This window comes from Brachionichthys hirsutus, chromosome 9 (genome assembly GCF_040956055.1).
Source record: "Brachionichthys hirsutus isolate HB-005 chromosome 9, CSIRO-AGI_Bhir_v1, whole genome shotgun sequence".
NCBI classification, from domain to species: domain Eukaryota; kingdom Metazoa; phylum Chordata; class Actinopteri; order Lophiiformes; family Brachionichthyidae; genus Brachionichthys; species Brachionichthys hirsutus.
The window spans coordinates 3076917-3100471 of NC_090905.1; the positions used below are offsets into that span (position 1 = coordinate 3076917).

The 23555-nt window shown below is 41.6% G+C and overlaps 1 protein-coding gene across 1 annotated transcript in view; it reads right to left on the reverse strand.

Annotated features, from left to right (window-relative positions):
- The window catches only part of pde4ba (phosphodiesterase 4B, cAMP-specific a), a 70780-nt gene that overhangs the window by 26931 nt on the left and 20294 nt on the right, over window positions 1-23555 (reverse strand). Inside the window, exons 3-6 of the mRNA XM_068743921.1 lie at window positions 5703-5897; window positions 5116-5152; window positions 4690-4760; window positions 2680-2729 (exon numbers count right to left, since the gene is read on the reverse strand). Of these exons, the coding sequence (XP_068600022.1) occupies window positions 2680-2729; window positions 4690-4760; window positions 5116-5152; window positions 5703-5897 (353 nt within the window). The remainder of the gene's footprint in view (window positions 1-2679; window positions 2730-4689; window positions 4761-5115; window positions 5153-5702; window positions 5898-23555) is intronic.

Genomic DNA, 23555 nt, shown 5'->3' on the forward strand with positions numbered 1-23555 from the left:
CATGACCTTCCTCTGCTCAACCGTTTCAAAGCCACATAACATCAACTTAATCTGTGAGGGAAACAACACATACTGCGCTGTCAAAAGAAACTTGCCCATCTATAGTGAGCAAAAAAAAAAAAAAAATCTATTTGGATGTATTTAATCTCTTTATTAATGAAACGAAACATGACTATTGATTCTTAAATATAATAGTCCCACTGTCTATCCCACTGTCATTGAAACTGAAAATTGAAGAAAGAATATCGAGAGATCTTTTTTTCATGAATGGACCAAAAAAAAAACATTTGTAGTTTTAGCTTTACTTTGTTTATTTGTCTGTACGCGGAGCTGGATGAATTAAATGTGTGTCTTTAATGTGTGTCCTTCTGGGTGCAGTGCAGCGTGATTGTGAATCATTTTAGGTATTTACACATCATATCATTATGTCAGCATGTGCATGTTGGTGCAGTCTGTCGGTCAGACAATAGGTCTTTGTCTCCCTGCATTCTAGTTTTCTCAAGACGCTGACACAGACATTAATACAAACACTCTCGCACACATGTACAGTACACACATTTCCTCCTAGCTTCTGTCAAGTTACAACAGTTTAGAGAGGGCAAAACAGGAACAATCTGATCCTCTCTTCCTGCCTCACACTTCCTGCCCTTCCCCTCCTTCTCTGGTGAGGATAATGACAGAGAAGGAGTGAAACAGATGAATGAAAAGGAAACATAAAATGAAAATGAATAATACAAAAATAGGAAGAGTCAGAGACAGGTATGACTGCAGACGTGTGAACAGGAGGTCTGCAGTGAAGAAAGCAAAATAAGAAAAAAAAGCCTTATATAAAACGCATCATATTGTAATATTACATACATAGCTCTATATACGTATGTTTTATGTACACACTTAAAATAAATCATCCATTTCCTCAATCACATATTTGGTCTATAAAATATCATAACATAGTAAAAAATATTGGACAGACAAATGAGAACACAAAAACCTAAATGTATTCAAAAAATGTTATTTAATGAAATATGAACTCACATTTATGTATGACCTTCATGTACATTCACTGGTTGTGTTTATAATTATATTGCACAGAATGACATTTAATAAGAATGTTTTTTGCTGGATAATATTTAATTTAATTTAATTTTAATTTATTTTATTTCATCCTAATCTTAGGGACGCAATAAAAATGTTTACTATTACATGACTATGATTTCCTGTACGAAGAAAATGCACGTTATGGAGCCTCATTCAAATTCCCCCATATCCTGTAGCACAGACACACTCACACACACGCACACACACACACACACACACACACATGCATACACCCAAAGCACCTGATGAGTTGTGGTTCAGAAGAAGGAAGTGAAAACTCTGTCCATCTGCTTTGACAGGAAGTCAACAGAAGCCACATACGTGCGCAATGACGTCAATCAGAGCCACAGGAACTCCTCCCCACACCCACACACACACGCGCGAATCAGACACCTTTAACTTAAAATACCAACACACACATGTATGATTAAGTTTATAGTCATCACACGTGCACAAACACGCAGACAATCTGAATGTAAAACTTGTTATTTGGGAAATTTCTGCGTTTCAGTTTGATTAAAAATCTGCTGTAAGGAAAATTTACTTTTCTTTTATGGCAAACAGTATCTTTGCAGAATTTACTGAAGGTTTATTTTTCACCGGTTCTACTTTGATGCCACATTAAACCTTAGCTGGTTTCACAAAAAACATGTTTCTTGATGGTTGTCGCCACTCGCTGCTCTAAAAGCATCATTGTGGTCCTGTAGTGAAAATATGTATTTTTTTCATGTTATGAAAAGTTGTCACCATTAGATCATGATGAACCCAATTTAAAGCTCAGCTCTGGATGTTCTACAGTTGACAAATAGCACAGTTTAGGATAAAAATCGTTAACAATTCCTTATTAATTGTGGAGGTGGAAAAAATAAAGAAACTATCAATCATAAACTCTGAGTAAAGAACAACATTTACTGTATATATGATTTTTATGTAATGATTTATAGAGTAAAATAATATAATAAATATGGAATAATAATAGCAAAAAAACATTTATTATCAATAGTTTTATTGTGATAAGATAGGATTTAATACCCATTATACCTAATGAGATCAACAGAACTTACTACCCTCTCTATTGACTACAGTGATTAATTTATTGATTGATCGACCCAGTTTCTTCCTTGTATACATTTTAAAAGTGGATAAATATCTGATCCTCCATCTCACCTCACAATGCACAAATACCATCAACACACACACACACACACACTATGTATATCCACATAGAAACCTGCTCCTATTTAAACATAGAGAGAGCATTTGTTGTTCTCTCTGAGCGAGCAGCCCCAACAGACCATGCCGTGTGTGAGCAGGCATTCACATGTGCACAGTATTTGCCTGTTTAACGAGCTAACGAGCTTGATGACAAAACCGTCTGGACGGCAGTATTGAAGCTGTCGACAGATGGGGGTAAAAAAAGGGAAAGTTGCCACATAAGCAAGTTCACAAATGAAGGATGAAAGGAGAGATGCCGAGAAGGAGGTAGAATAATGGGGGGGGTGGGGGGGGGGGGGGGGGGGCACAGTGTCAGAAGAAGCTTGACAGGAGTCAGAGATACAGCAGGCCGTCCTCTGAGCCTCTTACCTGGGAGACAGACTCTGGTGATGGGAGGCTGAGTTGCTGCAGGAGACCTTCTGCAAAAAATAAAGACATGAAAACATAAGGAAAGCAGTTTGCATAAAGGGCTGGCTCACCTGAAACAATAGCATGTTCTCATTTAGTGCTTCTGCCCACAGCTCATTAGCTCTGTAGCATAAAGTCTGAAAACAGGTGGTATGGCTCTGTCCAAAGGTAAAACAAAAAGTACTCTACTAAAGCCCTCACGGCTTATCATGCGTGTTGAAATGGCTGCATCCAAAAATTATTAGTATTTTTAGTTTGACATGTTTATTCCTGACTTCCAGTGGCAGGAGAAGTTTCCCACCTTTTAAACAACCTTTTAGGGCAGGTTTTGGCTGCAATGCCATTATCACACTAATCCAACACATCAAATTCCTTGTTTTGAGATAGCCCACAGGCTCAAAGCCTGGGAAGACAATGAAGCAAAAAATGTCCCAACTGGGACAACGTGGTTGGGTTTGTGGCCTGAGAATGACATCATAGCTGACGTCAACATCAGTTCTGGGTATAGCGTCTTCCTGGTTTTTTTGTATCTCAGCATCTGCATGAAGTAAAATGTGTGTTCTACTTTATAATTAAAGGGTGTAATGATAGCGTTTCCCATATGAAGCAAATTAAATGACCTGTGAGTAGAATTGAAGCGACAATGCGGCCAGGACTTTGGCATCGTTTGTTCATATCATGTGACGGAGGATAACGACGGGAGTCGATTAATTTGATTTCAGCAGGGACGGTGGAATTGGGTCAGAGTGGTTTTACAAGACGGTCCGTGACTGAACGGTCGTTTGTGTGCCTTTAGTATCACTTGTTCTATGTGTGGTTATTAGTTGTTACAGTTGAATGTAGGTCAGAACAGACTTCAGAGTGACATTCAATACTGTACAGCGAACTGTGTTCACAATGGCATGTTTGTTTAAATGTATCATCTGATCCAGACTCCAGAGATGAGAATGTTTGCCTGGTTCCCATTATATTATATTATATTATTTTACAATAATGGTAATTTAAGGTATTTGTTCCAAGCAACCAAGCAAACATGCTATTAATAAAAAGAAAAAGACATGAATAGCATGAAAAACAGGTAAAAAGCTGAACAGCAATGGCATGATAATGCTGAAATGTTATCCCCCCCCCATTATTCTGTCAACTAGGATAGAATTTACAAAATGAATCCTCAAGGACCTTTTATTCCTCGATGCTGCTGCTGCTGTACTCCTGGACTCTCTTCTGAATATAATTGTGATCCCTGTGTTAACAGTAGCTTTGCAATGAGTGTGTCTCATTTGTTTTCAGCTTCGCCTATATACTTGACAAAAAACCGCAACACACTGATCAATGAAGCAGTGCAGCATAAATGCTGTGGGGGTGGGGGGGGGGGGGGGGCGAATACTTATGCATGCATGGCATGTTCCTCCTGGGTGAGATCTGTGAGTCTGTTGGTGCCTCAACGCCACCGAGCAGTTCATTACAGAGCAAAGGCTATTATTCAAATATTGTTTTGTGATGTCACTGCAGTATGGATAGTTTAAATGTGTGTGTGTGTGTGTGTGTGTGTGTGTGTCTGTGCTGGAGACTTAACCAGTTTAAGTGGCTGAAAACACCTGCAGTGTCTGACGTCACACCTCAACCTGTTTAAAGCTCAACGCTATCATCCTGTGGTCAAATGGTGGAACTACATGCAGAAAGCTGTTTTTGTGAATTTGTTATTTTGAAAGTTGCGAAGAGGATTAATTAGAGTCTGATGTATTTTCTCCTTGGTAAGAATAACTGCGTGAAGTTAAAGATAATTAAAAGTCAGAAATTTAATCTGAATTCTGGCAGAAGGGAATTTTTCAAGTGGAGACCTTATTTTTAACACCCTTTGGAGATGCTCATAAGGGCTTATAATGAAGTGGAGGAATGATGTCGCTCATATATATTATCAGCTAAAAAGCAATCCAGGTTGTGTTTTGGTCTTGACGGATGAACACCTACTTGCTGGAGGCACACTGGACATTGGTCAATACGGTAAAGTTATTCCTCACACTTCGAAGGCTGGCAAGAACCTAGAGAGGAACAGATAATCATTCAAATGGTCAACTTTAAATCAGTAATTCTATAGAATTCATATAAAATCACACATTTTTTAGCAATGCTTTGCTTGTTTTGTGTGGCATGGATAGAAGATAGTTATACATACAATGATATCTACCTAAGTTACTGACCCTTCAGTATAAAATGAAAGAATGATAAATAAAAGTAATTAAATAATGAAAAAAAGACTATGACAAGCCACTCTATATATCTATAACTATATCTAAAACTGTTACAGCATTGTAAACTGTCCCCCGTTACATTTAACATCTGTGAATAGAAGCAGCATTACTATTGCACAACACTTTCACACCATACGATATTTACCTGAGCAAAAGGCGTTACGATCAGGTCATCGCCATGTCTGCCAAACCACATAGAAGACAGGTGGTTAGAACCATCAGATACACACCACAGGTCAGGCTGTGCCGTATGAATGAAGCTTACTTTAGTGCTGTCTGCGATTGTGCTCATGTTCAAAAACCATACATGTCAAATAAGAACCATAAACGATGGCTCCCTTTACTCACAGCGCCGATAATTAACAGAGGGATGGAGTTCAGAAAGGGAGAAGAGGCTTGTGGTTCTTTAGTTCCATGATGTAACCTTGTAAGGCCCGTTCCCCGAGAAGAGACCTATTTTTATGCGCTTAAGGACACGACAAAATACTGCACTACTCCTCTGTGGGCTACAAATCACTGTTTTGCCTTGAACTCCTTAAACTCGAACACCCTCTGTGCATACATAGCAGGGACTGCTTAAGTATCTATCATGCTTTTCAAAGTAGTTCATATTCACATATTAACGCCAACGTGATAATAGCTGAATTCAATGAGATGTGCATCTTCCACGATATGCTGTGTATAAAACCCTCCTTGCCCAGCTACAATCCTGTGCGTGCGTTTCCTACTTACAGTTCGGAGGCGATGGAGGAGTTTCGTGACATGGACTTGGGCGACAGATCATAGTCGCTGTCAGAGCGGTAGAGGAAGGACTCCCGCCGCTGGTTATGAGCAGGGAAGTTAGTGTGGAGGACCAGGCCAGAGCCGGGGGAGGCCTGGGGATCCAGCGGGCTGCAGCTGGCAGAGGCACCATTCTCCACATCGAAACTGAGAGCAAAGATCAACGCAAAGATTTTAGATGTTAATTTCTCATTGAAGCAGGAATGTGAAACATAAAAGAAATAAAAGAGTGGGAAAATAACATTTCCAGCAGCAGGATGTATCCAGTTTTAAGCTACAAGGCGTCTTTTGTTGGGATTTCTAATCGCAGTAGATATGGCCTTATAAGGTAATATAATTAATGAAAGTAAGTGCTCCTATTCTGTCCCAAAATAAATCTTAAATACAACATCAAGGCTTGAATAGTGAACAGATTAGAATGGCTGAGAATCTCACACTCACACACATACTTATGTGCACACATGTCATGAATGGAATTGACACTACTGGACAAAGAAGGGCAGAGAGACATGCAGAGTGTACCGTGCTCATTCATGGATGGACAAGGGAGGGAGATAGATGCTCCTGCATTCAAGAGGAGGAGGAAGAGGAGGAATGAAAACATGAAAGTTGAGGGGTTTTTTTCTGTCTTTGCAGCAGCCGAATGTCCAGCAGGCTTGTGTATTTTTCTTTTCCCGCTGCTCCTACTCAGCTTCTCGTGTGTTTATTATAACAAAATCTGGAATGGAAAACCCATCAGCTCATCTACGAAAGAGGATTTTCCAAAGGGCAGGCCTATAAGAGGATGTCTAGAAGGTCTCCGGAACTGTCTGCTTCATGAACTGTAAATATCACATTGCATTGCGCATGGATTATGTGGCTACGTTCATCCACCCAGCCATGTTGTTTGTAAAGTATTTGTGCTCCTGAACTTGCACTCGCTTTTCCTGCAATTTTCTGTTTCTAATCACGTTACAGGAATGCGCTGATAAACAGACATCAAAGTTACGCCCCTTAATGCATGCCTGCACTATATGCACCAGACACTAAAGCACTGAGCGCCTGACTGATCTGCCTTTAGGTCAATTCTCTGCTTTGTGTGCTGCGATCACGTGCAAGGATGGCTAATTCTGGAGCCAGCACAGGCGATGCTGATCATCCAGAATGCACACATCTCTCAACCGTCCAAAGCTTTTCACTCGCCCCCTGGAAAACAAAGTTCAGAGGAAATTTGACCGGAAAACATCTTCAAAGGGCCAGGAAATCCCTCCAAGACCCATTCAGAAATAATACTAAATAACCTACAGTTGTTTACATGTCCAGCTAAGAAATGGATGACAAAAAGGACACTAAACCTTTACAATTCAGCCTCGAAAATGCAATGATCACTCTTTATACTTTAATTTCAGAAAACAGCAGTAATAAAGAGGAACAAGACTCAAGCATTCATGAATGAATGAAAAAAAGACTGACTGCTGCCAATGTTTGTGTCTCGTCGTGTCCCTGCGTAGCATTAGCTGCAACTCTCATTAGACGAGAGCCAAAACGTCTACATGTGTGGAACTATTTGATCTTTGAAGTCCATTCTTGATCTTTGGAAAAACATGTGTAACAAAATACGTCACAAACATCCAATGATATAATAATCGTTCTGAACTTAGGCCTTTTTCCTGAGCTCTGTTTTCTAAATGACGCTCGAGTGATGCAGTTGAGAGCTCTTCATAAGCTGTTAAGTAGACCTCTGATGATTCCGTTATGCATTTGTAACTCTGGGTGAAACTCAAAGAAAACAAAAAATGCTTATCTAAATGCTCTAATGGTCTCCGGAATGGCCGAGCAATCTGGAGAACCTGAGGACAAATACTTTATTGCAATTGGGAGCTTCCATGCTCAAAGGAAAATAAAAAGTCAAACTCAGATGGCAGTAAGGAATCTGTCAATGTGTAAATGGGGTTGAAAGGGATGGTGGCGGCCCCAAATTTCATGACGCTCATTTGTGTTTATATATTTTTTTAAACAGATGGTATATCATTTATGGCTTTCTTAAGAACTAATGGGAAAGCTGATGCCTTGGAAACTGCTTTCAGCCAATTGTGATCTCTATGGTTTGGTGTGGGCGAGACCGACAGTGTTATGTTTCACTAAGACGATCAGGAAGTGCTTCCTCTGACCCTAAAACAAAACGCCTGTGATGAGGCGGCATTCCTTGTGATGGATGTCACATATATTTACAGTTAGATTGAATTGATCTTTAGAATGTATAAATAATAATCGTGACCTTATGTTGTGTAAAGTGTGTATTGAAAGCGAACGCACAGGAAGCTTACAGTGTGGTAAAAGAAAAGACTGAACTGAGAGCATCCAGAGACAGAAAGTGAAATGCTTATTTTCCTGGGAAATAACTCCCCTCCAGAACAATAGTGTCATTCCAGCTTAACAGAAGTCACTGTCCGCATTTAGAAGCTCATTTACGGGTAAAGCTTGTGCAGGTGTGAGGATACAAATATTCCACATCCTCTCCTGAGGATAATCTGACATGATTCATTTTGTTATGAGATGTATTAGTATCCTTTACTCTTTTTTTTGCCAAACTCTGAAAGTCATGAATACAAAGAAAGACACATTATTATTTTTTGCTGCAATCTTTCAAGAAGAAACTGATTTTTGGTTCCATGGACAGAGGGCCAGAGGACCAGAGGACATTCTTATGCTTTGAATTAATCTCTTTCTTCCTGTGTGTTATGATGAGGTGGAAACCAGTCACCATTTGTCTGCCAAATTGTGCAAACAGAGGTGCCATGGCAACACCTCCTGTTTGTCCTTGTGTTAGCCACGCTTTAAATATTATTTCTTCAGCACACACTTGAATTGCAATTTACTCTCCCGTAAATGAGCAATTCTACCAATGCTTACATTAAGTGGCTTAAAAAACCGAAAAATCAGACTGACTGCAGAGTCATGAGTGAGTATGTATATAAAATGTACAGTAGAAATGGCCAATATTTCATTCATTCGTTTTCATCTCTGCTTTATCCACCTTGCGAGTCATGGCTGTTGCTGGAGCCTATCCCACCTTTTCTATGAGAGAGAGGCACAACACACGGTTTATTGCTTTACGTTTTGAGGTCAATAAGTCGATGCATCTTCCCTCCACAAGTGCAAAATACTTGTCATTCTCTTATTTGGATGCTGAATGACTGCAAAAGGCTCCTTCCCTTCATGCAATATTAACTTCACACAAATCCTCATGTAGAGGAGATGGGAAACAGAGGACACTGCACAGAAGGAACCGCAGCGTCTGGTGGGAAGCCAGTTTATTTAGGCTGGAGGCTGAAATGAACACAAACACGCAGACGCTCGCCCTCAGTGCATGCTGATTCAGTTTCCAGCTATTGCACAGCAAAGATGGGCTGTTCAGGGTCGGGAAAAACCGGGGTCCAACTAGCACAGTATCATGAGTTAGAGCAGATTGTCCCACAATCAAATTTGCAGGAATAATACAAAGAAAAGAAGAAAAAAGGACAAAAGCTAAAAATGGACAAATAATGATGTGTAAAATGTATAAGATATATTCCCTTATATCCTTACATTTCCACAACTCCCTCTTTTCGCTTTAATCCAAAATATTTGTTTTAAATATTAATGACCTCTGGAGGTACACCTGCAGTACCTTTACGTTCCACTTGGGGGGACATGACCCCCCCCCCCCCACTTTTGCTTATGAAGATTGTATGTTTTTCAGAAGGTGACATCTTTCAATGAATTAACACCCCTATAAATCTCATTAGATGATTTCAATTTTAAGAATTGTTCCTCACTCTTTCAGTACTTAAGAGGTAAAGTGAACAAAGTGTAACTCTGACATTCGATGGCCAAAACCTGCTTGGCTGCTCTTGCTTACTGTATGTAGAAGATTTAAAAGGAATGTAATCACTTTTTCTCATCCTTCTCATTATCGTGAATTAAATCATCCTCAAACCCACTTCACAGCTGACAGCATCTAATTTAAAGGTTGGCAGGAAATTTAGAAATCAAAAGGCCACACCACAAAGATCGCAACAGACTCATGAGCCATTCCAATATTTGTTTTTTCTCCCCCCGGGGTATCTGCCTCCATGACAACAGCTTAGACTTTTAAGTAAACAATTAGCAAAATGCTCCTGAACCACAAATGCACACTCACAGCGCTGCGCCCCACCCATGGGCATGGAAGCAATAAAAACTGTTTCAAAATCATAGACTGTAAACAGGTTGGTGAACAAAAAGCAGCTAACAGTTAGTGAACTTAATAAATGACGTAGAATGTCGTTATTTATCTGGTGCTCCCAGGAAGTAACAATTTTGCTTTTAAACATGAGAGTACTACAACTAAGTCCTCCAAAATACCTCACATGGATCTCAGTCAAGGTCATTTCTGTCCCAACAAGTACAGCAAATAAAACGGTGGACTCGGCGGCACCGGCCAAACAATGTGGTCTTTGCTGTTATGTCATAGGAATCCGGATCGCTGTCCAAACATTTGGTTAAACCCATCTCTCCTAGAGATTATCTGTCCCAGCAGGGCATATGACAAACACTCCCTGGCGTACAGGCAAATTGGTGCGTGCCCTATGGCAGCTAAGGCACCCGGGTGTACATGAGCTGTAGGTTACGTACAAACAAGAGCACATGCATTTGTAAGGCCAACATCAGGAGTCGGGAAGTAATTATTCACACAGCCTCATCTACCTGTGTAAGTGGCTGGATCGTGCGTTGTACTACAGTACACCATCTGTGTACTGTCTTCAGCCCAGAACTTTCCACAGGAAACCCTCAGTCACACGTGTGGAACCATCGCTTGGGCGCCGTGTCTCCACACTTCCATGATTACAAAACCATGACTTGGACTATTTGTTTTAAAGGTTAAATAAGTCAATATTTGCACACATTAGAGAATCTAATAGTGACCACAGATCATAGTACACAGTAAAACTGCTCAGGAAACTTTAGTATGTTGTGCATTTTTATTTTAAAAACCGATGAAGTGTGATGTCATTCGGAGAGAGACGCTATTCCAGTCTCTCAGACGTCTCTTAATGTTGTTGTGTTTGTTCTCAATTTTTGCTCAATTACATTGCATAATGTCCCTTAAATATTGCACCAGTCCGAAGCACTCTCAGGTTTCCAGCTGAGCCAGTATACCCAGAGTGCTCCTGGGGTGAGGCTCGACCTACTTCTTCACGCTGTTTTATTTCTCCTCCGAATACAATCAGCATCACTGCCGGTCATTCCCAGCCCTCCCTCTGCTACTTAACTTCATGGTCACCCTGCAGCTTGAGAAAAACCATCAGATAAAATCAAGGAGCATCCTGTCAAAAACTTAGTAAGTAAGTGAATAATTTAAATAAGGTAATATATAATATTAACCTACAATCAAGTCACACAGAGACATCCTGAGACACAGACTGTCATGGTAAATAGCACTATGATAATGAAGCGAATACCCCAGCTTGGATGTTTCAAGCGTCACGAAATCACCGTTTCAAAAATATGTTTATTTTTTTGTGTTTTCTTTAGCAGAAGGGCATTGAGCTCTTTCAGCCACAGCGAAAGAGTTTAAAAAGCTACTCTGAACTAGTCTCTGGTAGTGACACCCGCCAATGTCATCTGTGTTATTGAAGATTAGAGACTTCAACTGTACTGCCGACAGGGTCAGACCTGCAGAGGGCAAACCTCTGATAAAACAGCTCAGGTTCCACTTTATCTCACTTCACCAAAAAAAACAAGATCGCGAAATCCTGTTCCCAGAATTTAGAATCAAACCGGCATCATTGTGGGTTTGGTGGCCACTGTAGAAAAGCAATATTTCACCATTTCTTTCTTCAGGATCTTCTTTCTCACTCAAACACACGACATTCCATCAGATGCATAATTCTAATAAGAAAAGCTTGGGCATTGTAAAATGGGAAACGAGAAGTAAGAGACATTTACAGGATACCACAAAGCAAGGGGAGGAGTTAAGACTTACATATCATCATGAGGAGTTTCGTGTGTACGTGCGTGTGTGTGTGTCCTAACCTGTAAGCAAGGCCGTGGTTGTTGGCATGAAGCTTCCTGATGACTTCCTCACTAAAGTCAAAATGAACCCTTCCTCTGGCACATGGCGAACGCCGGTACATTGCCCCGACACACACGTGCGCTCATGCACACACTGCCAGATGCGCACCCTCACACACCTGACCATAAACACACAAACAGGTCAACAAGCAGACACCCCGGCACATCATTTCACCAACACAAAACTCACTGAAATGACACACAAACTGGCCAATCCACAAGAAATCATAAAGAGCATCACCGCTTCGGGCTCTGCTGTCCGATCCTGTCCTGCGTTTACAAGACTATCACATGCAAAACATGTCACTGAAAAGTTGTCAGTCGTCGGCACGCATAAAAACACACAACAGGTATCCAAACATCTCCACACGCCATGCACAAAAGCAACAAAAGCAGCAATCCACACTTGACATGCACTCTGACACTCTCCAAACACACTGAGCGCTCTGTCTGCGGACTCCTCGCTTTGTCAGAAACAGTACTTCCTCTCCATAGTGTGTGTGTGTGTGTGTGTGTGTGTGTGTGTGTGTGTGTGTGTTTGGAGCCCTGTTCCCTTTAGAGTGGCCCAACAGAGTAAAGAGGAGGATACAAGTTATGGAGTGGACTCAGTGGAGTGGAGTCAAAGTTCATCATCAGCAGCAGCAGCAGCCTCGTTATCTTTCATTCACCCTGTATCTACGGGAAACAGACGCCTGAAGCTGCACACAGAGCTGCTCAATAGAACACACGAAGTGTGCGACCGGTGCAACGCACAAACTGCAATGACTTCACAGAGATGAGCTTACAATAAATTGTTCTACAGAAGTTTCTCTGGAAAATAAACCCAAATGCATCATTTAATATTCAATATATGCACAAACTAATTACTGTTTAGACACTAGTCTATCCCTGCAGACTTTACGAAAACATGTTCTGATCTGTTTGTTTGTTTTTATTTATTTATTTAATTTCAATGTTTGTTCTGCACCTCGTCTTAGAAATGAAGCAGATTATCATTCTTACCATTTCAGATTCACCACTTTGTCAATTTTAGAATATTTTACTGTATATATGATGTGAAACGTCGTGTCTTGTCATCGTATTCAGAGCAAAGTGTTCCATGCATGAAATAATAAACACACTGTAAACCTTAAGCAGTCTGTAAACATTCAAACATTATATTATACAGTATTATAACAAACGTAAAATAATTCATAATATTCCTAACAGTCATATAGCTGTCTGGTTAACCTACAGGGTCTACCTTAACTGACAGTGTGTGACTGTGAGTGTGAAAAAGGTGTTAGCTGGTGCTCTTGCAGTGTTTGATGGTTGATCACTCAGCCCTCACATGTTTAAATGACCGATTGGTGATCAATAGCTGCACAACCTGCTGCAGGACGTCTAACTACATTAGGTGTGGCAAAATAGAAGATAAATCAATCAATATATGACTCTAAAGTCATTATGCCTCATCAATAACTGTATACCAAAGTATGTGCTATATACAATACGTATGTGTGTTTTATGATGATTTCCCAAAGATCCGTGGCAACTCTAAGGTGCTTCTAACTTATTATATTTATTGTAAAGCTGTAGCTATTAGTTATTTCTTCAGACACAGACAACTATAAAAAAAATAAATCAGAATTGCAATATTTTAAAGAGACAGTAAGACTCTTTCCTGACAGTCACCCTGACGGGTCATGAAAGCTTCCTTTCTTTTCTTTTTCCTATTTAGGAAATGATTCAAAATGTTGACATGTTACACAAGCGCCTAAAGCCACGCAAGAGAAGGAAGAAGATCTCAGAGGTCAAACCTGATGCACGACTATGTTCCCACATGCAGTTCGCCTGACTGCTTCACAATACACACAAAGAGATGGGAGAGGCGGAAGATGTGGCAGCCACAGGGCTATGTATTCTGTGTGACTTAAGTGTGACAATGCCAAAGCCATTCCTCCTTAATGAATTCCTCAGAATTTAAAAAAAAAAACAGCTCCTCTTCATACGTCATATATGATGATCCTCTTCCATGGAACATACACAAATAAACCATGGATTAAAATACACAAGAGCATAAAGAGAGCATAAAGAATTAGCGTGTTTTTGTCGCAACATTTTTAAAGCAGAAATAAATAAAACCACTGTAGAAACAGAACACTGTATTGACAAATTTAATTAGAGACAATAAAAATGTGTGCGCTCCAATAAAATCTGTTGATGAAACCAAACCATTTACAGCCTGTAAAAGTATTTAGGGCAGGGCACATAACAATAAACCGCAGACAAACGCCGGTGTTGTCTGGTGAAACACGGATTGTACAAACACCAAATAAAATAGCAGAGCTTTTCTGATGAAGTTCAGGCCTGCATCCACTAGATGACAGTGTGCGGCTGTCGTTTCTGGCTGGTGTCGTGATACTCACATTTTCAGGATGCGAGCTGCGTGACGTGTCGCCACATGAGACATCCCCTCGGGAAAACTATTGAAGGTGGCGTTAAATGAGAGGCGACTTCAGTTCTTTCAGGGGTTGTTATGTGTTGGGTCAGAAAGACGGAGAAACGGCTGCGAGGAGTGTGGCAGCAAAGTGACAACATCCTACATCTTGTTACAGATTACAAATTGTTAAATTTGTATTGTTAATTGTGGATGATTTATGTACGAAGGACTTTCAACGGAAACAAGACCGCAAGGGCTTTTTTGAAATGCTCCTCTTAGACAGGATGTTTGACTTTATTTGTACTGTAATACATGCTACTGTGTGACTGTACTTGTACTCTAACATTCTATCTAATAAATATATTCTTCATCATCATCTGTGAATTCTGTTCATAAGCTCTGACAAACAGGATGTTGGGATGAGAATGGATTCTTAACTGTTAAATGCATCTCCATATTTATCTGACTGTTTTCCATTTATATTTTGGGTGCAGAGACAGAGAAGGCTTGCAGAAGCAGAACAATACACGTAATTAGACAGTGATCAGGCATCTGCTTGATAGCTTCAGAGGAGCCTGTCAAGCGGTCGCCAACAAACTGCTCCTCTGGTGCATTCATGGGAATTAAATTAGGATCGCGCCGCAGACCTTGCAACTAACTTAAAAAAAAAATTGTTGTCCTGTGGGCCAAAAAAGAAAGACCACAAACAGAATCCCAGGCATATTATGACAGGACCTGACAGGCACAGCATCCCCTTTGTCATGAAAGCGGGCCCCTCTCATAAAAACACACATTAACTCGCATTATATCAGGATCAAAAATACAGGCATGATCCCTGAGAGCTACTTGTATATAAATTCTAAAAAAGGAGAGAAAGAGTAAGAAGTGGATATAGCTGGGAGGGATAGACTGATGGGAATTCCCAAAACCCGACTTCCAATGTGAAAAAACAGATGTTGCATCTTCATCAGTGTTGTCACCAAAGTGAGTTTCCAGGATCTCGTAGATTCATTAATTCATTGAAAGCTTCACAGCAATGGATGTATGATTGGTGAATGATTGGAGGGGGAGACAAATTTGCAATTAAAAGTGACACCTTTGTTCCATCATTTAATATAGCACATTTAAAGCAGGTATTGATCTCTTGGAGGCACTTGGAGCATATTCCTCATGCACACAAATGGACGCTAGATAAGAAAGCTACAGGCCATCATACCAGGTGCAAACACCTTCCTTCCTGTTGAGGGTCAAGAGTAGCATCTCTGCAATTTCGAGAGGAGGATATAAAAAAAAAAAGAGACATGAGTTTGAAAACAAAAGATAATAAGCCCTTATCAGCATGTCTGCCGTGCTGGATTCTTCAGATATAGGGAGAATTTGAGGCCATCATGCCAGTCTATCCACAACACAGCCCCCGAACCTGTCTCTCCCTCCAAAAATCTAATTCTCCTCTCGGAAAGAGGGCACTGCAGTCAGTCCCCTGTGATGAACCTAATCCAGCGATCGCAGAGCGGTGATCCTCTCAGTGCCGTGTTTGACGTCAGCAGCACTCTGGCTGTGATAACCGGGAGGCATAATCTGAGAAAATGTGTGCATTATAAGCAGCATTGCAGGCGTACTTAGCCTGAACTAGCAGGAGCGTCTTAAAAAACAGGAGCTCACAATGAAACTGCACGGCAATAAACAGTAAGGCTTGATGATGTGATCGAATGCTGCAGCCTCGCTCTAAGAAGCTAATAAAATAATATGTACAGTTCTTGATTTGATTGTGTTTAGTCACATTCGACCGCTGCTAATTTATTAAACAGGATAACTTTACACTTGGAATTGATAATCTGCCTCCTCGGAGACATCTTTGCAGCGTCTGGTTCTACTCTGTCGATGTAAAACATTCTCGCACAAAGGAATAAACAATAAAGTATTCTGATTCTGAATTGCTGTAAGCTGTTTACTGCGGAAGAAATCCTCCCTGCTGTATTTCAAAGGTGGAGCGAAGCCTGCAGCCCCAACGCAAGGGTTCTCACTGTCCTTTGTCGTGCTGCTGTTAAGCCTTCACACAAATTTCCCAGCATGCCACGGTGACATGCATGCAAGCTTGTCTTGTGGTGAACATATATAAACCTGAGAACAGAAGCTGGATGGGGATTATGATTAGAGAGCTTGATCCTGGCATAAAAACGGGGAAGCGTACGTTTTCACATCAGTTATGGTCTTTCCATTCAAGTCTTTGGCAACATGCAAGATTGATCACATTCTTATTGGCGGTGCCATCTTGTGTTACCTTACAATTTCCTTTACAGCACTCACCATGTCACAACAACTACGCCTGCGTTGCTGATAGTACCGCTCCGGGGTTCGTTTACACAGAACAACTGTAATCGGTACCGGGAGATAAGGACTACAACAACGAATGATCCCTGGCAATGGGAAGCAACAGGCATCAAACAGCCAGAGAAACCAGCTGTTGTGTTACCCTGGAGAGACTGCACGTGTCAAATCAAAAGTCAAATCAAGGTGTAATGTCATCTTTTTCATGCTTAGAAGTGGGGAAGCAGACACCAAACAATTCTGGAAGAACGTTGTACACAGAAGGAGTCATGGATGACGCGCCCAAGTGTGAACAGAATGCCCGATTTGTAGTTCTTGCAATAAAACGGATTGTTTAGCATGTAGACAAATAGAAAATGCACATGTAGACGATGCGGATGTGCAGCGTTTGATACCAGGTCACTTTTTTAAATGTCAGTCTTTCTCATAACTCTTTAAGAGCAGGGAGCAGAGTGCTGTCAGGCCTAAGTTCAGAGCACTAAATGGATAAAAAGCATTCTTTACAGCTGCTATATTTCAGGTTGGGGGGGGGGGGGGGGGGTATAAGAAGTTAAGGATGATTTTACCCATTTGCTGAGGACCAGAAAGGTACAAGCCAGCCTTGGCGATGACTGAATCTAATGACAGAATGTCATCCTGGTTCTCTTCATTACAAGAACAACCTTGGCGGGGAGAGGACACTGAAGTGGCTTGGGCCTTGGTAACAGTGAGGACGGACCGGTTCCCTATTTGGGTGACAATCATCGCTGCCAGAGAGTGGCTGATCAAGTACGCCATTTTCCTGGAGACCATTATAGAAAGTACTGGCGTTTTTCTCTCTGTAGACGCGAGTCCAGGGGACGTGGAAGATGAGCAAAGAGCTGAACGAAGAATTTGCAGAGAACTTGGGGAAAGTTGGAAAGATGTCTTCTCCAGGCAGGAAAAAGACCGTGGACAAACCCAGGTAATTATTATCCCACCATGTGGCATCAAACACACCAAAGAGTGGGTTTGGCCTCTTTAGTCCTACCCTTTGTAAGGAATCTGAGTGCATTGGAAATGTTGCTTGTATGGTATTCTGTGTGTTCTCACATGGTGTGTGTGTGTGTGTGTGAAATGCGATGCACTTAGATACGAACAAACATTGCTGCCTGGTTGCCATGGCCAACGGTTTCAACAAAGCGGAGTTTCAAATTGCTGCCTGTATCTCCTTTCCGACTCGGTCTTACCTCTTTTTCTTTAAGTCGTTTGTGATGGAGAGAGAGTTTCTCACCCATCTTTCTTTCACTCATTTTGTTTTTTTGTTTCAGTTTCTATCAGTGCTTCTTTAGAATTAGTTTGTGCAGACGTAAGTTTCAGACACGAACAGTGTATGAAGAGATGGCCGCCAGCCAGGATGCGCAGATTATTCTGGTCACGTATTCATGTCTTGAGTTCTCCTCCAACAAATAAGAGCTAAATGGCCCATTTCAGACTTTTCTTCCTTCCTTCCTTCCTTTGAGGTGTTGCTCTCTCTACCACAATGATCTGGGATAACACTGCATTCACATTTAAAATTGCATTCTGGTTAATCTTCACATCATCCCCTGGACTCAGCTGTTTCTTTCTGCTTTCTCTCTGCAATGACACTTTGTACAAATCCATCTATCCATTTTAGACATCACCTTATCTTGTGTGTGTCGCAGAGGCTAGACACTAACCTAGCTGCCATAACCTAGCTGTGAAGAGGCAAGTCGCCAACATTTACTAGGCCAATATACAGAAAACACATTCACATTCAAGCCCGATGACAAGTTAGAGGCCTGACATTCAGCTAAATGGGAGCACTGAACTTTTGTTTTGTCATACAATCATATTGACTGTCAAATAAATAGAAAAGGGTCATTTAGGCGTAGAATCATGGGTGGATTAACCAATTACCTTGTTCAGCAATGGGCCAGAATATCTTGTGTTTCGTGACATCGTCGGTGAAATTCATGTAGAGACCTCTGTGTTATGAAGACTCATATTCTCACCCCCTGCAGCTGATCACACACACACACACACAAAATGTACCGTCTGCAACTTGAGCCTGGGAGTCAGATTGCAGCCTCTCCACACACACATACGAGTTTCACGATCACAAACACAGACACACACACACATGGAGATAAGCACCACAGTCTCCATCGCATAATAGGCCAATGGAGTGTTGACGGCGAGCCATATAATTTATAGAACACAAGCACCACAAGGGAGAAGACTAAAGGGAAACCTACGTCATGCTGGTTTACAACCGACAAAGAACAGACCAGTCTTTCAGCAGCAGGGCCACACTGAGAACAAGCCTCTTTCTCTTCTTTGCTCCGCTTATCCTCCACATATCTATTTCTCTTACTCCTCCTGCACTCTCATCAGCTCCCCTCAAAGCTCATCTCCGTCACTCAATCATCTACGATGTCCTCTCACCTTACTCTCCAGGATTGTTCCCGTTCTCCTGTTGCTGCTGGTGTGCTTTTTTGTTTGTGCAGCATTCCAGTGGACTATACACAACAGAAGGGGTGATCAACGATCGTTGGTTCTGCTGCATGTTGCAGGTGTAACAGCCGTGCAAGTCGGCGTTCACACCTAGTCATCCTTAACACAAAGGGACGGGAGAGACGATGAGCCCAATGGGCCTAGTAGGACCTTTGCTGCTGTAATTGATGCATTGCTTTCTGATCAAACATACATTGCCCCCACCCCTCAAAAACAAAAGCCTTACACGCCGAGGATTCAAAAGATAACTGAAAGAAAGAAAGAAAAGACAAGACAGCATTAAGACAACGAGAGAGTGAGTTAATATCAGACGAGCAGGCATGATAAAGGCATCCAGAATAAACCGAGAGGACAGGAAGAGATCAAAGAGAAGGACCGTCCACTCGCTGCAGAGCAACCGGAGAGCTGAGCCCCGTCTCGTCTGCCCTGCATTCATCTCACAGCACAGGTCTGACAGATTATCAGACAACCCCAGCGGCTGTGACAGCTTTCTATAGTAGCAGTTATTTATTGACGTCGCTTTATTCATCAGTGCCTCTATCTTCCAAATCCCCCCTCCTCCTCCTCCTCCTCCTCCATCCGTCTCTTTCTCTCTCCTTCAACCCAAGGCCAGTGTTTTCCCATCGTTAGGCGTCTGTGTTATAAAAAGCACAGTCTAGACCTGATCATTTGGAAAATGTCGTGTCAGAACGCTTGTTGTGATTTAGCGGTGTATTAAATACTCAAGTTAATCGAACCTTTTTTAATTTGTGTCTCGTAGCTGAGACAAATCACTTGAGACTTCCTGTGCTAATGTGCCTAATAACTCGACAAGCACAGGTACACTCAGTGACTGCAGCGCACTTTGAAGCTATAATGAGGTTGAATTTAGGCACTTGCTGTCCTTAAAATCCAGGCTGCAGTGGGATAGACAGTGTGGTTCCCAGACATGTTTGTATTCAGCAAGACAGCGCCACATGAAAAAGTTATTTTAATGGCTGAGAGTGTGCAAGCTCACCTTCCTCCGAGCTTTGATGAGCCACCGAGGAAAAAGTAGCGCTAATTTAATGACACAAACCGCCAAACTCCTGCCATGGGACTCGCACTTGTATGTGAAACGATCTACGCTCGTCATTAACAACCACGCAACTCCAGCAGCACTTCCTACTGCTGTATGCCTAAACACCATAAATCAAGGCCTCTTCATGCTCGGTTTATTCCACTTAAGTCGACAAAAGAACCAAGAAAGATTCGTCATTCCAGAACAGCTTTTGCATATCCAGCAACATTTTCTCTTTTTGTTTTTACATGTTTTTCAATTGCTTCTGATGTGTAAAGGATACAATTTGGTAGAGGAAGAAACAAAAGTAGATAGAAATAAGTAGAAATAAAGACTTTGATGACAACTTGAAATCTCTACCTGTGTCTAAGGAATAAAATTGTATAAAAAGAACAAGGGCTGTCTGCTGTTTGCGCTGCTTAAAGTTAACAAAAGTAAACATTTGCCACTTCCTTTTTTATGCAGGAATATTCCTGCACTAGATGAGCCAGAGGCCAGTGGGTATACCACTGCCTGCCGCTGCCTTGAATGTGAGCTGTGGTGTGTGATGACAGAGGAAGTTAGAAAGAGAAAGCTGCAGAGAGAGGCAGATCATCCCTTAGGGGCATATTTAGTTGATCAAAATGACAACAGTAAACAAGTCTGTAATTAAAAGCTCATCTCCTTTGTCTCCCTAGTAGCAGGAAGTGGATCGCTTTCGCCACGAGACAGGACGATTTACCCTAAGAGCAACAAAACTACCAGCATTTTTAGCTGCCTACAATAATTTATTTTAATATTCCGTTTTTAATGCGGGCTGTGCAGAATCACAGGTTGGCTTTGAACATCACGAGAGAGAGGGTTTGATTGTTGAAAAGCCATGATGGTTTTCAGTCATCACCCTCAACACTCTCACTCCTATAGCCCTCTTCAGTGACCTTAAATAATCCCTGCAATTGTCATTATTAATCATCATTAGAGCCATTAAGGCTTCTCAGAATTACTAGCCTTTATCATCCGTGTCCTCTCCAGCTCCATCACCCTAAACAGTTGCTGCATGATGAGCAAGAGGTGCAAGAAGAGTCAGCGAGATGTGTGTGTGCGTGTGTTCCTAAAAACCAGTGTGCATGATTTGTCTGCCTGTTACTTTTGCTTGATTCTCGGTTCCCGGACTCCTCACAAGGAGCAATGAAAGGACATTGGCAGAAGGGGCTCGGTCCCTCCCTTCTGCACGCAGAGCCGCGTACAGCCAAAGGGAGGCTTTTTAAACCACACACACTTAACACAGTATTCTGGCAGACAGGTCAACCTTAAACACACTTGCAGGGGCAATTATAAACACATGCAGACGCACACTTATACCGTCTTACATAGATGGATTAAGAGGCGGCCAAGACTTGAAGTGTTATAATTCATTTTGGGTCTGGTCAGAGATTTCTGGGCCAGGAGTAGTAAAAGTAGAGTCTGGAATCTGCCAGCGGGGGGCGGGGATAAACGGGAGAGAGGCATTGCAGCAAAACAAGGAATGATCTCCTTAATGTCATTCATTTATTACAAATTCTCTAGTTAGGAAATAATAAATCTCCTCGGTGGGGGGGGGGGTTACACCAACGCCCTACGTCACTGCTGACAGGAGACGCAAATTCATTCAACGCCGCACGAAAACACATGCAGAGATAGCAAGAGGGAGAGCGAGAGAGAGTGTGCATGTGGTTGTCGAGACAGTAAACCTAAAACTATGGCCCTAACCTAAAAATAACTGGGCCAGACAGAAAAGGAGAGGAGGGGGACAGAGATCTGTTGACGTAGATGAACAGCCGTACTGTTTGTGTACGTGCAGGTGAGTATTAAAGCATAATCTGTAACACTGATAAGCAATTAGGCGAATATTTATGCAGATAAAATGATAATTGCAGCAGACTGTCGAATCGAATAGAATAGAATAGAATAGAGTAGAATGGCAGAAGAGTGGCCTCCACGATTTCCATTATGTAAACAGGATGCTGCTCTTTTAGCAACAGCTGGCTGCTGCACTATTTGCATGTATTATTGTTATTCAACCAAGCATGCCAATCATTTGTTTACCTTCAAGATTCACACACAAAATCTAAATGTAATGCTCGAGATGCACACATAAGCAAGCACACACACGCCAAGGCATCGACTTTCCATTCTGATTTAATTCCGTTGCCGTCGCCACTCTGCTCCTCTTGCTTTCAGCTCGCTGCCAGGGCACTGCCGCCCTGCGTCGTTGTTAACACCTACAGTTGTGCAGCAGACGCTAAATGACTCTGCAGTGTCCTCTACGCAGCATTGGACGTCCTCCATTCTCATTAGTTTCTACAAACAGCTTTGATTTGTCTGACCTGGCACCCATCTGATCTATTCATTCATCTAATTACTTTTGTACCATATCACAATACCAAAAAGGATTTACAACCCTTCAGGCAGAAATCGGACTCCTAAGAAGCGTCTTCAATCATACCTTTATTCTGGTTGTTTTGATCTGAGCATGAAGCGTGAAGATTACCAAACATGGGGGTGAAAGTCAAGGAGACATGACTGTCAGGCTATAACAAAACAGGATGCACTAAGGTGGACTTCAAGTAGCCTCCCTTTACTAGTGACATCAAAAGCAAATTCTAATTTTCAAGGCAAATTAAAGGAGAGAAATCTGATCCCTGCTGGTAGATGTCAAGACAGAGTGAATTTCTTCTTTACAACAGTTCGTAGTGACAGCAGTTGTGCATTTTAAATGTGGGCAACACTGACATTTACAGTATATTTCAAAATATATTTTGTATTTTACAAATAAAAACACTATCAGCTGAACAAATGTTTTATTATTTATGTTTAATCTGATTGAATGCTGCTCAGTTTCTGAGCCACCCCTTGTTTATTGTATTCGCATTGCAAGGACTGGGAACAATGTCGGCTCTTAGACTGGAGTCTTTAGCTTCGACCTCGCAGTTGGTACTTTCCCTGCACAAAGAAAACCTGGAGTGATGTGACAATATATTTGTCCGAAGAAAAGTGTACATTGAATGTGAGTCAGTACACATTTGTCCAATCAAAAGTCCCTCTTTGTGTAATAACAGAGATGCCACAATCCTGCAGAATTATCTGATACATTTTGCTTGGAGCCGGAGCAAGTGCGATAAATCGTGGGGTTTGATGGTGTTGTGGCAGATGACTCAGACAGACACTGTGTACCCGGCAATCTGGCGAGCAACCTTTGTCACATGTCATCAAGCCTCCCTTCCATTCTCCTCATCGCTCTCTCTAAACTGATAACAACCACGGACAGCAGAAAAATGGAAAGAAATGAGCGCGTAAAGAGGCTTCCAGAGGACAGTAATCGTATGGCGGTTTTCATCTGTCAACAATTGATCTCTGCAGGATTTCGCTTGCGAGGCCGGCAAGTGGGACGAAAGCAGTGAAGTAAAGAAACAAATGCAGTCGATGT